At 39.7% G+C, this 17,946-nt stretch overlaps 1 protein-coding gene across 3 annotated transcripts in view; it reads left to right on the top strand.

The window, feature by feature from the left end:
* MYH10 (myosin heavy chain 10) overlaps positions 1–17,946 on the top strand; it is a 143,666-nt gene that overhangs the window by 24,282 nt on the left and 101,438 nt on the right. For all 3 annotated transcript variants that reach the window (XM_037494707.2, XM_037494708.2, XM_054689852.1), the window contains one exon: positions 10,856–10,883. In XM_037494707.2, coding sequence (XP_037350604.1) covers positions 10,856–10,883 — 28 coding nt within the window. The remainder of the gene's footprint in view (positions 1–10,855; positions 10,884–17,946) is intronic.

Below are 17,946 nucleotides of genomic sequence, written 5' to 3'. Positions count from 1 at the left end.
TGAACAGGAGAGGGGGAAAAGAATATGAAGAATGTAATTAACACATGGGCCTCCCTGGTGGCGCAAGGGGTTAAGCACCACACTATGAAGCAATCCACAGCCTCAGCAGTATGAGTTCGATTCCTGGCCAGCCAGGGAGCAACACATGGCACAGCAGACCTCTCCTGACTCACCTGCTGCTCCCCTAAGCAGTGTATTTCAGTCAGTCTAACTGTTTTGTTCCCCCCTCTGTCTCTGGTGAATCCTCTCACCCCCCACACTTTGGGCTTGTGCCCCAGTTCTTGTATGCATAAATGAATAAATCTTTAAAAAAAAAAAAAGAAAGAAAAATTTCCAAAAGAAAACATCAGACAGCAGGCCCCAAATCAAAGCAACCAGGCCCTGAGTTAGAATCGCATTAATGGGTAATGTTCAGCCACGGGCCAAACATCACAGTCTTTCTGTCTGCCTGTGTTGGCTTTGCACTTGTCTGAGGGATAATGGTCCTGCTCCCAGGTCACATCCAGTCCAGGGTGCCCCCCACCACTAACAGACACCCTTTGGTAACTACTACTCTTTAAAAAAAAAAGAATGTCATTAACACAATTTAGCAAGTGTAAATTGAAAAAATGCACATACAGTACTCACTACTGGCTACCAAATAGAAAGCACATTTACAAGCTTGTTTTTAAATTCTGTGCTAAGCCACCAAAAAAAATCTCAGATCAGGCTGCATTCTCAGGTAATAATGCACTGAAATAAGGCACTAATAAAAAGATTTCCAAGTAGGTTCATTTTTGTGGGAGTTAGTTTAATGAGTTTTTAATATTTTAGCTGTTAACCATCTATATTTTTTTTTTTGGTAAAAGAAGAAATCAAAACTTCTATTACAGATTTTAAGAAATTAGCCAAAACAAAATATCACATATAAAAAATTTATAGATTGTGGCAAAAGTCATGTTAAGGAAGAACTCATAGCTATAAACATTTTTGTTAGTGATCTAAAATTTATAGACATTTAAGCCTTTTACTTAGCAAGGTGGATAAAAGACATCTGTTGGTAGTTTATTGAGCTGTCCATTCTCCCATGTGCTTTTCTGTGTTAATTTATCAATATAAAGATGTTCTTTAAAAATACAATAAATAAAATAAATGAACCAAGACGAGAGGGGAAAATGCACGAAGAAATTAATGGTTGGCCCAGCATTCATTCTCTCATAGAACTGTTAAGTAAAATTAAGAACTGGTTCCACGAAAAGACCATTAAAATAAACAAATATTTGGTAACTGTGACCATGTGAAGAGAACATCCAGAAATTATAAAGGTTCTGTGATGCCATAAAGGCAAAATTGACACAATAAGATGAAAAACTTTATTTGAATAATTTCTAGGAGTGAAATCAAAAAGATTGTTAGGTTTACTTTTATGTCTCAAAGACACGTGGCCCAAATAATTTTAGAGGTGCAGTCAATCAATTATTAAGGACTAGACAAGTCCTATGTTATCTAACTGGTTTTAGACCATTAAATAATGCAGAATAATCTGTATAATATCAGGATAATAAATTGTCTATCTGAATGCTTACATTATTTTTTATTTTTTATTAAAGTAATATATGAAGCTAGTTTAAAAAAAATACATAAAATAAAAGGAGATATCTATCTACCCTTGCCCATAAATCACATTTTATTGGTTTCTTATCTATGCATATATATATTTATAGATAATGAACTTATGATATTCTCTTTTTTACCTCTGGTATTATCTGTAGAATTGCTATTATGGAATAAACGTTTTTCGTTCCCCTAAACACTCCCTTCATCTTCTTGATAAAAGTTATATCAATTTTTTGCATTTTAATATTCAGTATTTAAATTATTTGTCCTATGATTACATTTCCTTTCTTTTATGATTTTATGTTTTTCCCTGGTTTAGTAATTTTCTCATTTCGGGAAATAGGATAATTTCACAATTACTTACATTAATTTGCCTAGGCTTCTTTCAATGCAGTGAAATTTATCAAGTATTTTAAAGATATATCTCCTGGTATTCTCTGTTCTCCAGTCTGTACTTAGTGAGTGACCTTTAGACTTGCCTTTGCCTACATTCTGGAAATTCCTTTTGCTTTTTACTTTGTATTTCTTAAGTTATGGACCTCATATGCCATTATTTTGGATAGAGAACAATCTCTAGTAGCTTCCTGAGAAACACTGGAAATAAGCCAATTATTTTATCAATAAGTAAGCAAAGGAAAGCTCATCCATATGCTAGAATACCAAACAACTATCTTGAAAAGTTTTTTGACATAGTGTGTGATAACCTAAGTATAATAAATATTTATGCTATGTCTCACTCTTGTTTTAAAATAGATTTGATGTACATCAAATTTTGAATCTTTAAAAATGTAGGTTAAAGGACTTTTGGGGAAATTTTTTGAAACTGTGTTTCCTACGTTAGGAGAAATAAAGCAAGAAACCCCTAGCAAGGCTTTAAAATGTCAGAAAACATGTAACACCAAATATAGCAGTAAGCATAAATAAAATAGGGGTGCTTTTAACACCCCTATTAATAAAAGAGCCTTATTCAATAAAGTAGCAAAATAATAGCAGTATTCAGATGGGTAGATCACTCAGCCAAATTCATATAAAAGAAAGCACCAGTCTAAAAAGCACTTTTAAGTCTAAAGTGGACTTCGAAGCAAAAACAGTGACAGAGGACATTATTTTATATTAGGAAAAGGAATGCTTTGTAATGAATTATTATTGCCTTGTATCTATCTATTGAATTTTATAAGGTAGAAATACAAACAGGAGACTAACATTCTTTAACCTGAGAAGCTGGAAATTGTAGTGAAACTCTTGTAGAGACTGTTAGAGAATGACTATCTCACTGAGGTACAAGAAATGCAGACAATATTGAGTGGTGATAAATACTATGATGAAAACTAAGGGAGGAGAGGGTACAGGTGTAGAGCGAAGGGGTTAGTGCTGGGATGAAATAGTGATGTCATAGGGTGATGAGTTGGAAAAAATGTACTTATCCTTTAGCCAAAAATAAGTAAATTTTTTTTAAAGATTTATTTTCATTTATACAAGAACTGGGGTACAGGCCAGAGGATGGGAAAGTGAAGGATTCACCAGAGATGGAGCAGGGAGCAGAACAGGCAGATGGACAGAAGATACTGCTGAGGGTAGCAGCGGGCAAGGCAGGAGAGGTCTGCCATGCCATATGGGTATCTCCCTGCCGGCCAGGAATCAAACCCGTGCTGCAGAGGCTGCGGACAGCTTCTCAGCACTGCACTCAATCCACTGCACTGCCAGGGAGGCCCAAAAATCCGTAAATACTAGCAATAAAAAATATGTAGAACCTAAATAAATTGCAAAACTTTTTGAAGTATTAAAGAGATGTAAAGGTGTAATATATTGTTTTTTTTTTTAAAGATTTTATTTATTTATACAAGAACTGGGGTACAGGACAGATGTGCGGGAGGGTAAGAGGATTTACCAGAGACAGGGCGGAGAACAGAACAGGCAGACTGGCGAAATACACTGCTGAGGGGAGCAGTGGGCGAGACAGGAGAGCTCTGCCGCGCCATGTGGAACCCTTGCAGGCCGGCTGGGATCAAACTGGCGGTGCAGAGGCTGCGGACAGCTTCACAGCGCTGTGCCCAACCACCTGCGCCACCAGGAGAGGCCCGGTGTGATATATTTATTGTTAGATGGGAAAACTTAGTGTATATTTTTATTAAGGTATCATTTGCATACAGTGAAATTTATCTCTTTTGTGTGTAGTTTTGTGACTTGACAAATAACAGTATAACTACAACAAAGATATAGAACCATTTCCTCATCCCCTAACATTTCCACACACTCCTTGTTCCTTGTGGTTTTTCCCACCCTCTAGTCTCTGGCAACCACTGAAGCAATATTTTGTTTATTCATTTGTTTTTTTGGTTTCCTGTAGTTTTTGTCTTTTCCAGAATGTCATATAATCATACACATTTATTCTTTTAATAGTGGTATTTTCCATTACCATAATGCATTTAAAATTGATTTTAAAATAGTTCACTCTCTTTTAGTGATGGATAGTATTCCATTAAATGCTCATTCAACCATTTGCAAGACATTTAGAGTGTTTCCAACTTGGGGCAATTAAGATACTAGAAACAGGGCCTCGTTGGTGTCACAAGGGGTTAAGTCTCAGCACTATGAAGCTTTCACCAGCCACTGCAGCAAGAGATTGATCCCTGCCCAGGAAGCTAACCCATAATGGCACAGCAGACCTCTCCTGCCTCGCCTGCTGCCCCCCTCAGCAGTGTATTCCAGTAGATCCTCCTGTTCTGCTCCCCACTCTGTTCTACACTCTAGCTCTTGTATGCATAAATAAAAAAAAATCTTTAAAAAAATTTTTTTTAAGTTACCAAAAAAAAAAAAAAAAGATACTAGAAACATTTGTAAACAGCTTTTTGATTTTTGTTTCACTTGAGTCAATATCTAGAGTTAGGATTGCTGGTTTATGTGGTAGGTTTATGTTTAACTTTATAAGAAATTACCAAACTGATTTCCTAAGTGGTCGTGCAGTTTTGCATTCCTTCTAGCAATGGACGGAGTTCTCCTTCTGCATCTTTGTTAGCACTCACTAGTAGCAGTTAGGTTTTCTTACATTATAGTGTTTCTAACAAGTGTGTTGTGGTAGCTCATGGTGATCTGAAATCTCATTTCCCTAATGACTGCTACTAATAAGCATCTTTCAATGTATTTATTTGTCACCTGCATGTATCTTCTTTGGTGAAATATCCAAATTTCTTGACCATTTTTAAGAATTAGATTTCTTTGAGAATTCTTTTTCCTTTTTAGATATAAATCCTTTATTGGATAAATGATTAGTAATTTTTTTCACCCAGTCTGTATTTAGAGCAAGGTGTGGATTGTAGTTTATTTACATATAGATATCCAATTGACCTTGTGACAATTACTAATCATGTTGAGGAGACTTTTTTCTCTGATGAATTGCCTCTGTACCTTTGTTGAGATCAATGTCAGTGCTTTTGCTAGTATCACACACAAGATATTTGCCAATATCTTGATTGCAATAGACAATAATGAATCTTGAAATCAAGTAGTATAAGGCTTCCATTATTGTTCTTTTTAACAATTGTTTTCTATATTGTTGTTCCCTTGCCTTCCATATATATTTTAAAAATCAGCATGTCATTTTCTACAGAAAAAGTCCTGCTGTTGTATTTTGATCAGAGTGCATAGAATCTATACATCAGTCATTTAAGGCAGAATTGACAGCAGTATTGAGTCATAGTTTTAATTTATGTAGGTTTTTTTTTTTATTTTTTTAAGATTTTATTTATTTATGCATACAAGAGCTGGGGTGTAGGCCAGAGGTAGGGGAGGTGAGAGGATTCACCAGAGACAGAGTGGGGAGCAGAACAGGAGAATCTACTGAAATACACTGTTGAGGGGAGCAGCGGGCAAGACAGGAGAGGTCTGCTGTGCCAGGTGGGTCGGCTCCCTGGCCGGGGATCGAACTCTTGCTGAGACTTAACCCCTTGCACCACCAGGGAGGTCACTATGTAGGTTTTTTTTTTTTTTTTTTTTTAAGATTTATTTATTTATGCATACAAGAGCTGGGGCACAGGCCAGAGGTACGGGGGTGAGAGGATTCACCAGAGACAGAGTGGGGAACAGAGCAGGCAGACTGACTGAAATACACTGCTGAGGGGAGCAGCGGGCGAGACAGGAGAGGTCTGCTGCGCCATGTGGCTTGCTTCCTGGCTGGCCAGGGATTGAACTTGTGCTGCAGAGGCTGCGAACAGCTTTATAGTGGGTGCTTAACCCCTCGCACCACCAGGGAGGCCCTGTAGGTCTTTTTTGATGTCTTTTCACCACCAGTGTTTTGTAGTCTTCAGCATACAGATTTGCACATACTTTGTTAGGATTTTGTTTTTTAAATGAAACTTTAAAATTTTTTATTTCCATTTTAATTGTAATTTGAAATTTAACATTCCAGTTATTCAATATTAATATATAGAAATGCTATTTTTATTTAATTTTTAAATTTTATATATTTTTTACATCATTTTTCATTTTTGCACAGTGTATGCATTTTCATCTTGGTTATAGTCCCCATACAATTCCCACCACCCTTGTTTTGATCCTACTCCCTTCTCCACTCCTACTCCCCCCGTAGTGTGTCTCTGGTTTATAGTTGCTTGTTGATTTTGATTTTTACTTTATTATAATTGTCATTTTCCTGGTCCCTTATTTAGGTTTTCTAATTTCCCGCTATGAGTGAGACCATTGGTAATTTTCTTTTTTTTTTCTGGCTTATTTCTCTGAGCTTCATCCCTTCCAGCTCCATCCATGTTGCTGCAAATTGCATGAGTTTATCTTTTTTGATTACAGAGTAATATTCCATTTGTATATGTACCACATCTTCTTGATTCAGTCATCTATTTGGGGGCATTTGGGCTGTTTCCATAGCTTAGCTATTGTAAATAGTGCTGCTATAAACATAGAGGTGCAGGTGTCCTTTTGAATTAATGTTTCTGTGTCCTTTGGGTAAATACCTAGGAGTGGAATTACTAGATCATATGGAAGCTCCATTTTTAGTAGATCGAGGAATCTCCACAAAGCTCTCCATAGAGGTTGGACCAGTTTGCACTCCCATCAGCAGTGCAGGAGAGTTCCTTTCTCTCCACATCCTTGTCAACATTGTTGTTGCTAGTTTTTTTACTATGTGCCATTCTCACTGGTGTAAGATGGTATCGCATTGTAGTTTTGATTTGCATTTTTTCATATGCCTGTTGGCTATTTGCATAGAAATACTCTTTTTAAAGAAATAATATTGATGTTGAAATTTGTGGCCTGTCAATACTCCTGTGCTCTTAATTTTTTCTTGCTTTATGATGTTAAATCGGCGTGGTGAGAACAAATCCTTATCTTGTTACTGATGTGGGCTGGGAGGTGGCTAGCATTCAGTTTTTTACCATTAAAGGATGATCTCAACTATAGATTTGTTTGTAGATATTCTTTGTTAGGTTGATAATATTCCCTTGTATTTCTATTTGCTAAGTTAGGTTTTGAAATCATGAATGGATGTTGAATTTTATCAGATGATTAATGGTTTTCTTCTTTGGTCTGAATCAGTGATTTAGATTGTTTGCCTTTTGATTGTTGACCTAAACTTGAATTTCTAGGGCAAACATCACCTGTACATCATGTGTATTATTCTTTTTATATCAGTATATTATCCTTTTTATTAATATATTGTTGAATTTGATTAGCTAACATTTTATTAAGAATTTTTGTGCCCTTATGATAGATATTGTACGCGTTCTTCTTTTATTGTAATGTTTTTTCTGGCTTTAGTATCAGGATAAGCTTGTCTCTTAGAATATACCAGGAAATGTTTCTTCCTTTTCAATTTTCTGATGAGTTTATATAGAATTGGTACTATTTTTTCCTTCAGTATATTGTAGAATTCACTGATGAAGCTATGTTTTCTTTGTGGGACGGTTTTAAATTATAAATTCATTTTATTTAGTAAATACAGGGCTATTTGTGTTATAATTTCTTGAGTGAACTTTAATAGTTTATCTTTTAAAGAAATTGTTCCATTTATCTTTTCAAATATTTTGGTATAAAGTGGTTACAAATGTTTCCTTAATATCCTTTTAGCATTTATATAAGGTCTGTAGTTGTGTTTCCTTCCTTATTCTCATGTTGATAATTTGTGTCTTTTTCTTTAGCAGTTTGGCTAGAAGTTTATCAATTTCATTGATCTTCTCAAAGAATCAGTATTTGGTTTAATTGATTTGTCTTTTTACTGTTTTCCATTTCATGATTTCTGTCCTTTATACTTTTGGTTTGCTTTGCTCTTTTTTATTTTTTTTTAAGAAGTGAGATCATTGATTTGAAACCTTTTCACTGTTGAAAATGTGATTTAGTTCCACATTGTTAATTGAGTTACATCTGTATGTACTCAAATTTTTGGATTTGCTTAGGAAAATACTGAGTATCAAGTGAGTCTTTACTCTTAGAAGGCTTGTTGCATTTTTGAAAGTAAAATTGTTTACTTTAAACTGTACTGTAGCTGTGTCAGGTTACATTTCTAGGTTTTTAGAGTGTAAAGATCATTGTAAATTGTTATCATGCTTAAGTTGGCCCTTGAAGTATGAACATTCAGTGAAGCAAAAGGGAGAAGTACAAGCACAGTTGGAAAGAATCTTGAAAATTGTAGGGGCCATTGCTTTCTTGTAGTGATACTGAAACTGAAGCCCAGTTTTTGAAAGCCCCAGTGGTTGAATGGGTCTCAATTTCAGGTGATAATATTACAGATGGAGGTAGAAAACCATTCTGACTGAATTAGGAGACATTTTAATTTTGGTTAATTTTTTGTGAGTTTTGATTTCTTTAATGTGCCATCCATAAAAGGATGTAGCAGAGTTCTATAGAAATTGCTCAGAACAGGCAAATTTAGGAACCTGGGGTTCATATTTGAGTAAATAAGCAGAGCATAGTTTTATAGGTGAAGAACTTAAAGCCAGCAAGGAACCAGCACATCACTTAGAGAGTCAGTGGGTGGCTGTGTTGGAACTAGAATAAAAGATTACCATTACCACTGTCTTGCCAGTGCTTGCATGGTACCTCCCATGGATTTCTCTCAGGCAGCACCTTCTAGTGGGCAGTCAGTTGCCAGTATCATTTGTCTAATTCCAAAATTTGGTTAAAAGAGGGAAACAGGGGCCTCCCTAACGGCCTACTGGTTAAGTCTCAGTGCTACCACCTCCACGGCCCTCCTGTGGCAAAGTGGCCTGAGTTTGATCCCTGGCCAGCCAGGGAGGTGACCCACATGGCATAGCAGACCTCTCCTGTCTCTCCCGCTGCTCCCTCAGCAGTGTATTTCAGTAGATCTGCCTGTTCTGCACCCCTCCTCTGTGTCTGGTGAATCCTCTCACCCCCTGCCCCCCGCACTTCTGGCCAACACCCCAGTTCTTCTGTGCAAAAATAAATAAAATAAAAATCCTACAATAATGGAATAATTCTTTTTTTAAAAAAATTATTTATGCATATAAGAGCTGGGGGACAGGCCAAGATACAGGGGGTGAGAGGATTCACCAGAGACAGTGGGGAACAGAACAGGCAGATTGACTGAAGTACACTGCTGAGGGGAGCAGTGGGTGAGTCAGGAGAGGTCTCCTGCGCCATATGGGTTGCTCCCTGGCCGGCTGGGGATCAAACTCGTGCTGTGGAGGCTGCAGATTGTTTCATAGTGCGGTGCTTAATCCCTTGAGCCACCAGGGAAGCCCAATAATGGAATAATTCTTTAAAAAAAATAAAAAGAAGGAAACATTTAGAAACATGTGGGAAGCATGTCTGAGAAGGTTTCTGCTGAGGAGATATAGCTGAGCAGAGCGTGAAAGGACTACTAGGTTGTGGGGCTGAGAAGATCATGTTAAAGAAAGGATATGGCAGGACCTCTGGGAAAATGAAAGCATAAAGGAGGGAAACATCAGCTGTGTACGGTGAGTGCTGTCTGTGCAGCCAGATGGAAAAAGTCAGTAGGCTCTATTAAGAATTAACTTAGACTTGGGCCAGGCAGTAATATGCTCTTTGTATAACTCAGCTTATACATAGGCTATGACTGGATTTGTCTGTTTTATTATATGAAGAGTGTGATACAGTGAATGAGTTTTCTCTTTGTGGTGGATGATTTCTCTTTGATGAATGTTATTTATGCCTGAACTACTGTGAAATGGTCATTTAGTCCCTGGTGACATCACCAGAGGAAAAGCAAATACAGCCCCAGGAGAGACAAAAAAAAAATCCCCAACTCGAACCATGAATGCAGTTCCTTTAGAAGTAATGGCAAGTTGGGCCAGTCATGTTAGGAACACTGGTGCTACAACTAGACAGACCTGGGGTCTCAGCCCCAGCATCCTTGCCCCTTAGTAGCTCTGTGACTTGTGAGAATTACCTAGCCTCTTGGTAGAACATTTTCCCACCTGTAAAATAGAGATAGTAATTATGAGTGATGGAAATGAAATTATATATCCTACACTGGTGGTATTGTCCACAGACTTACTGGCGCCTGGGATTTCACCTTTTCATTTGAAAAATTGAGCTGAAAATGTAAATCCTTAATCACTTGAAATCATTAAATTGTTTTCATTGTACATTCTTTTGTTTTTTGTGTTTTTGTTTTTGTTTTTTTGTTTAGAGAAAGAAAAAAGTTTATTGAGGAGAAAAGGAACCAAAAAAGTGGGACTCCCAGGCTGGTGGAACCAGGCCAGGGAGGGGCAAGGAAGCTGTCTTTTGTTATTTTTGATATAAGTAATGTTTTGAGAGAGTGGTTAAGCTTCATATGTGTTTATCCTCCTTCAACCTTCTCCATTCCATGTTTGATCCTTTTTTTTTTTTTACCTCCTTTAAGATGAAAGTAGAAATGATTCCTCTCTGCTTATGGGTGTTCTGGAAGCCATTCTGAAAGCTGGTGGTTTCCAAATATGCCCCTACATCAGAATCACCTGAAAATGCTTTAGTGAGGGTGGAGCTCCAGAAAGTTTATGTTCATTAGTCTTCCCAGGTGTATTTGATACACCTACAGTTTCAGAATCAAGGTTGACTAGGCTTATTAAGTCTTCTAAACCTGGGTTGTTATTTACTCACAGAATCTGGCATAATATTATGTGTAATTGACTGGGTATAGGTCTATATGATAGGGTCAGGGAAGAGTCAACCTTAGAGGAGTAGCTTTACTAATATTATATAGGCTATTACTGTAACTTTATTATATCAAATATTTTTTGAACCAGGCAAATGGTCACTTTCTTTTTTTTGTTTGTTTTGTTTTGTTTTATAGATCGTGAGGACCAGTCAATTCTTTGCACGTAAGTAAATGTTGAATGTTTAGACTTGCTTTTGATTCTGTTGGACAGAAAAGCAATTTTTATATGGGGGTGGGGGCAAGTAGAGCAGTGATTTTTAAGAGTTTAATGTTAACCTTGCAGTTATATTAAGATTATATGAGTTGCTTAAATTTGGTGTTACTATTTGGCTGTAAAGTGGACTTTCACACATTTCATGTTAATCTGTGAAACTTAGATTTTTAATTTATATGTCCAGAGGTTAGCCTTCTGGACATTTCCATAATTTATCCCTATTACCCAGTAATCACTATTGATTATCATGTGCCTTGTATTAGAGTCACAATTGAATAAAATAATATGAATGGCAAAAATTGACTAGATTTGCACATTACTAGATCACTTTGCCTGCAGTGTAGAGAATGAATTGGAGGAAAAATGAAATCGTTATCTAGGCAAGAGATGATGGTGACTTCAGGAGAAGTGATTGTGAACCTAAAGAGAGTAGATAAAGTGGTATTCAGTTTGGGAGACAGACTCCAGTGCTAGCAAGCACAGGGCAGGTTCTATATTGATTTAGGCAGACAGAAAAGAGAGTCCTGGAGTCCTCAGTGGCTTTTCCAGGCTTTAATGTTCTTTTTGTATTAATTGTTGTGAGATAAGCTTGCAGCCTGGCAAGGCATGGAGGCTGGGAGCTGGGAGACTATCAGCGATTCATTCCTTTGGCTCTCTCTGGCGTTTTCTCGTGGTGTCTTCTCATAGCCGTTCCTGTTTCTGATACCACAGCCTCCAGGCTCAGGTGTGCACATTACGCATGCCCACACCATACTCCAGGTGCCCACCATCGGGTATGCGTGCCCTGCACCCATGCCCCCAAGTGCCTTCTGCATTCATGGCCACAGGTGATAGCCACAAAAGCTGGTGGCATAATGCCTGACCAATTCACTTACCCTACACAGACTCACTAGTACTTAGTGATTTCCACACCTAAGGACAAGCAGCTAAGAGAGAAGATCAAAGTGTCCCCCGATGACCTGGGAAATGGAAGAACAGATTTGGAGTAGAAGATAATGCATTTGATTTAGGTCACATTGACTTTGACGTGCCTGTGACTTATCCAAGTGGAACTACCCGTCAGGCTATTGGATATATGGGTGTGGCGCTCAGGGAGAAAACTGTGCCAGAAATGCAGCTCTGATAGCATGGGTAGCAAGGGAAGCCATGCTGTGAATGAGGTTGCCTTAGAGGAATGTGGTAAGAGAGAAGACAGTATGAATCCTGAGGAAAATCGACATTCAAGGGTCAGGCAGAGATCGGGGTGCCGCAGTCAGTTAAAACGATCCACTAGAGAGGTATCAGGAGGCAAGAGTGTGTGATGACTCAGTGGCTAGGGATAAAGACACTGCTAGTGAGGTAGTGGTCAGCATATCAGATGCAGATGAGATTGAGTGAGATATACAGAAACTCGGGTGGGACTTAGCAGTAGAGCAGTGTGGTGGTGGCATGGACTGGGGACTGGAGGGAGGTAGAGGAATGACTAGGAAGAACTAAAAATAGAAAGTAAGGCACCAAGTATAGTCCTACTCCTTTGAAATAGTTTGAAAATGTATATGACAATAGTGTGATTCATAATAAATATATATTCGTTTGGTTTAAGGCACAGAACTCCTAAAACCCTTGGAATCACCTTAGTGATGAGGTATTTTTTATGTTAATAAGGCGACTTGGATGGGGACGAGTGGTGCAAGGGGTTAAGCACCGCACTGTGAAGCTATCTGCAGCCTCTGCAGCACAAGTTTGATCCCCTGCCGGCCAGGGAGAAACCCACATGACACGGCAGACCTCTCCTGTCTCGCCTGCTGCTCCCCTCAGCAGTGTATTTCAGTCAATCTGCCTGTTCTGTTCCCCACTCTGTCTTTTGTGAATCCGCTCACCCCCGTATCTCTGGCCTGTGCCCCAGCTCTTGTATGCATAAATAAATAAATCTTTAAAAAAAAAAAAAAAGGATGGGGACTGGTTATCAGGAGAACCAATTAAAGGGTTGGACCTTTAGGGCGGGGGGAGAGGGGGAAAGGGCTGGAGATTGAATTGATCCCAGGTGGCCAACAGCTTAAATCAGTTATACCTGTGAAATAAAGCCTCCACAAAAGGCCTAAAGGACAGCGTTGGAGAGCTTCTTGGTTGGTGCTAGAAGAGTCAAAGTTGCTGGGGAAGGCTGGGAAGCTCCCTGCCCTTTCCCCATACGCCTCTCTACATCTCTCTTCCATCCATCTGCTCCTGAGTTATACATCCTTTATAGTAAACCAGCAATCTAGTAAGTAAAATGTTTCTCTGATTCTGCAAGCCACTCTAGCAAGTTGAACCTGAGAAGGAAAGGGGCCCAGGGGAATCTCTGATAACTGAGTAAGGAGGGGGAGGTCAAGGGAAAGGGGAATCTCTGATAAGTATAGCTATTCTTTCAGAAGTAAAGGTAACAACCTGAACTTGTAACTGGTGTCTGAAGTTCAAGGCAGGAGGGGGGCGGGGGTTGGTCATTGGAACCTCTAATCTGTACCTGGTTGTCAGAAGAACAGGAGATAAACTTGTGGTTTGTTACTAATGTCTGAAGCGGTGAAGGACTGGCCCCTTTACCTGCGGAATATGATGCTGTCTTCAGGTTGATAATGTTGGTATTGAGTAGAATTCTCAGACATCTAGCTGGTATCTGAAACTATCAGATGTGTGTGGGAACCTTCTCCCCTCATCTGCTTAAAGTGAAACGAGTGATGATCATCTTAAGAGATGGACAGAATTCCTGTTGTTGCTGGTGATTTTTTTTTTGAAGATTTATTTATACAAACAAGAACTGGGGTACAGGCCAGAAATGGGGGGGGGTGAGAGGATTCATCAGAGACAGAGTGGGGAACAGAACAGGCGAAATGACTGAAGTACACCGCCGAGGGGAGCAGCGGGAGAGACAGGAGAGGTCTGCTGCACCATGTGGGTTGCTCCCTGGCCGGTGATCAAACTCATGCTGCAGTGGCTGCGGATGCTTCATAGGCTGCGTCTTAACCCCTTGCGCCACCAGGGAGGCTCTCTGATGATGTTTTTAATATGGGAGAGATTAAAGGCTAAGAGAGAGCTGGAGCAGAAAAGTGAGAACTGAGCAAGGAAGGTATTGAGGGCACGGGAATTGGATGTTTGAGCAGGGCCAAGACATGGGGGAGATGCGACTGCTGCAAGGTTGACAGGGTCAAGGAGGTTGGCAGGTACTGATGTAGGTAAGTAGGGGTAGGGAGACTGGGAATGAAAGAAGTTATTATCTAATTAAATAGGTAAGTTTCTATGAGATAGAAAGTTGGTTATCTAATAAGGAGGAGGAGGACTAGCAGATTAGGAGAGTTATAAACAGCTGACACTAGTCAGCTTTGTGGTGGTATAAATTTTCTTCTAACATTGTTTAATCTCAGTTATGTAAATTCGCTTTTTCATAATTTCTAGGTTATATAGATTAGCTTTTTCGAAACAACAAACCACCCTGAAACTTAATGGGTTAAAACAGGTTGTTTCTGCAGGTTTCCCCACAGTTGGGTCGGGCTCAGTTGGATGATTCTGCTGAGCTCTCTCACCTGGGGCTCACCCATGCATCTGTGGTTAGATGCTCTGATGGCTGGAAGCTGGCCACCGGCTGTTGGCTGGGGTATATCGGTTTCTTCTCCACATGTCCTCTCATTCTCCAGTAGGGTAGCCCTGGCTATTAATGTGGTGGAAGGGTCTAGGAGCAGCAAGAGGGCAATCTCCAATGTGTAAGCACTATTCAAGTCTCTGCTTATGTCACATTTGCTGCCATCCCTCTCTCCAAAGCAGACATTTGACCAAGGCCAATTCAATGTGGGAAACACTACCAAAGTGTATAGACACTAGAGTGAAACATTCCACCGTGAGAATGCTAGTGGGCTGAACTATTTGGCCCACCAAATAGTTGCAGTTTTTGCAAGGGGTACAAATGGGAGACAATGGAGCAAAAGATTTGAGGATAATGGCAAGAGAATTGTGATGGACCACGGGGTATGGGCAAAGAGGGGAGGAAATTGATGGGAAGTAGATGTATCAAAGAACTAGAGATCTTGGTGAACTAGAACAGATGTGTTGGGGACACTGGAGTGGCAGAGCAGAACCAGCTGTGTGGCCACAGAGGGTGAGCTGTTATACCTGGGGTATGGTCACAGGAGAGGAAGCTGAAGAGAGGTGGTAATAAATAGGTCATTGGAATGGCTCACAGGCAGGGGCTTGGCATCTGCCATTCACACAAGGAGAGGGAGTCTTGGCAACATACACAGGAGTGATGAAGGTGAGAAATTTCACTGCCTGTGAGCCCTTTAGGACTCTGTCCTTTATTCCAAGTTAGTATCCTTCCCACTTTTGGGGAATAAAAAGTACTTCCTTCATTTATTTTTAATGACCTTACTAGACAAAATAAATCTGAATGTCAGAACCACTGCTACTGCTGTATGAGGGGCTGAGGGGTTAGGGACTTTGATAAGAGGGTCTAGAAGCCACTTTGTGGAGAGGGACAAGGAGGCCACTTACTTTCTGACTTGTATATTATGCTCCTGTGTGATAAGAGAGACAGGGTGGTCCTTCCCTTGAGAGGCTGTCCAGAGGGGAGAGCCAGGGTGGGAAAGGCTAGCGGGAGAGATAGTATTCTGTTCATAGAAGAGGATGAGCATGTAGCTGATTGCTCACCATGGAATGGGAGTCCCAGAGTATATAGCAGAAGATTTGGAACCAAGGGCAGGAAAGAGACACCGACATACGTTTTAGGCAATGAACTAGGATGACAAATGTGAGTCTGAAGGATTCCCAAAGGATTTCATTTCTCTGGGCTCCTGGTGGGTAGAGAAAGGACTTGGGCCTTTGGACAGCAGCAGCCTTGGCTGGTACTTACTGGCTTCCAGTGGATTCCTAGCGCAGGGTGGCATGCAACAAGATTAATTTCTAGACCCTTGTCATTAATCCCTGGTGACTGCTTGAAGAATCAGTGTGGCAGATTAAGGGTGGTCTGATGCACCTAGGACAACTAGTAAGAAATAGTGTCAGTCAAGTTAGAAGTGATTTGAGATCACCAGAGCGCAGGGTAGACCAATTTAAATTCAACATGTCTAAAAGTTAGCCTTTATTCATATATAAACAAAGTGCATTGCCTGTCCAGTTTCCTTATTTCTGTTATCAGCACTGTGTATCAGAATGTAAGACTTAAAATCTTGCTGTCTGCTTTACTGCCTCTTTTTCTTACCCCTATTTCCAGTTACCGGGTTTGACATTTCTTTTTTCTATCTTGTCCTAGCCACTTACATCACCTAAGGTCTGCTCCCTTTGGTTGGTCCCAGCTGGTTGACTTGCCTTTAGCTTCTTTCTTCCTCCAGGGAGGAAATATGCCCAATTTGAATCCCACCTGTGCAAACCACGTCGATTTTCCTTCATCTGGTTCTTTTTTAGATATACAGTATTGTTACTTATTTGGGTTATGTGTATCTAGTTATACAACTGGATGGTAAGGTAGGTATTGTGATTTACCTTGATTGCTTTTCAATAATCCCTTGAGAACCTGCCATACTATCCTGAACCTAGCATATTCTTAGAAAATGATAAAATTTCAAACAAAAGAGCGAATCTCTTAAGTAGAACCAAGAAAACTGGATTAAGTACAGATTAGGAGGTTTTAGAAACTAATGTCTTTTTAAGAGTAAAACCTTTCTGATACCATTTTCTAAAAGACATTTTATTTTGAAACCTCAAATCTACACAGGAACAGTATGTGATCCCCATATACCCATCACCCAGCTTCAGTAATTTAAAGATTTTACACTTGCTTTATTTTTCCCCTTTTAAACCATTGTTGAAAAATTCCCCTGGATTTTGTTTTTCAAAAAATTCAAATATGCAGAGAAATTGAAAGAACATTGCTTTAGATGTCCATGTAAGACATACCATTCACTTAAATTTGTCAGTTTTCTGTAAACACATACCTTATTAAAAACCATTTCCAATTCAGTTACACATCCTGACCTTTTACTCCTAACTTCGAGTGTCTCCTAACAAAAAGGGACTTCCCTCATAACCAGAGACCATTATCACACTTCACAAGAGTAACATTGATTCAGTAATATAATCTAATATAGGCTCTGCATTCATATTTCTGTAATAGTCCTCAGTATGTCTTTTTAAAGTTTTTAAAATCCATGATCCTATGAAGAATCACTTTTTTTTTTTAACATTGGCCAAAAAGTCAATTATGTAGAATCTTGTTCTATAAGTGTCTTTTAAAAATTATATTGCAGTGCAATTCTGACACTAACTTGTCTGGATACACTCCTCCACATGGTGCCCGCATTGCAGACACCAGACACAAGCCCAGGTTTCCAGTGCATGCACACTTCTGACTGTCTGACTACAAATTTGGAAGTTGTCACTGCCCTCCTTGGGTTTGATAACTCACTAGAATGACAAATCAAAGCCAGGCAAAGGAAGAGACACAGAATGAGGTCAGGAAGGTTGCAAACACCAAGCTTCATGTACTCTGGGCGTGTCCTCTCCCTGCACATCAGTGTCCATCACCAGCCAGAAACCTTACCCAAGCTTTGGAGTCCAGAATTTTATTGGGGTTTTGTTACCTGGACATGAATGATTGAGTCACTGGCCATATCATTAAACTCACCAATCTCCCAAACACCACGTTCTCCCTCCTACCCCCCCAAACCCCCCCCACCCCCGCCCAAGGAGGTCAGGTCCAAACTTCTTTTTTTGTTTTTTAAAGATTTATTTATGCACGCAAGAACTGTAGTACAGGCCAGAGGTGTGGGGGGTGAGAGGATTCACCGAAGAGAGTGAGGAGCAGAACAGGCAGATCTACGTCAATACACTGCTAAGGGGAGCAGCGGGCAAGATAGGAGAAGTCTGTTGTGCCATGTGGGTCAGCTCTCTGTCCAGGGATTGAATTTATACTGCAGTGGCTGCCAATAGCTTGATAGCATTGTCTTTAATTCCTGCACCACCAGGGAGGCCCCAGGCCCAAACTTCTGGTTACCTAGTTGGTGTTTTGGCATGG

This window comes from Talpa occidentalis, unplaced genomic scaffold, assembly GCF_014898055.3.
Source record: "Talpa occidentalis isolate TD23 unplaced genomic scaffold, MPIMG_talOcc4v2.1 talOcc4.7, whole genome shotgun sequence".
In the NCBI taxonomy this organism is placed as follows: domain Eukaryota; kingdom Metazoa; phylum Chordata; class Mammalia; order Eulipotyphla; family Talpidae; genus Talpa; species Talpa occidentalis.
This window is presented reverse-complemented; position numbering and strand designations above follow the sequence as displayed.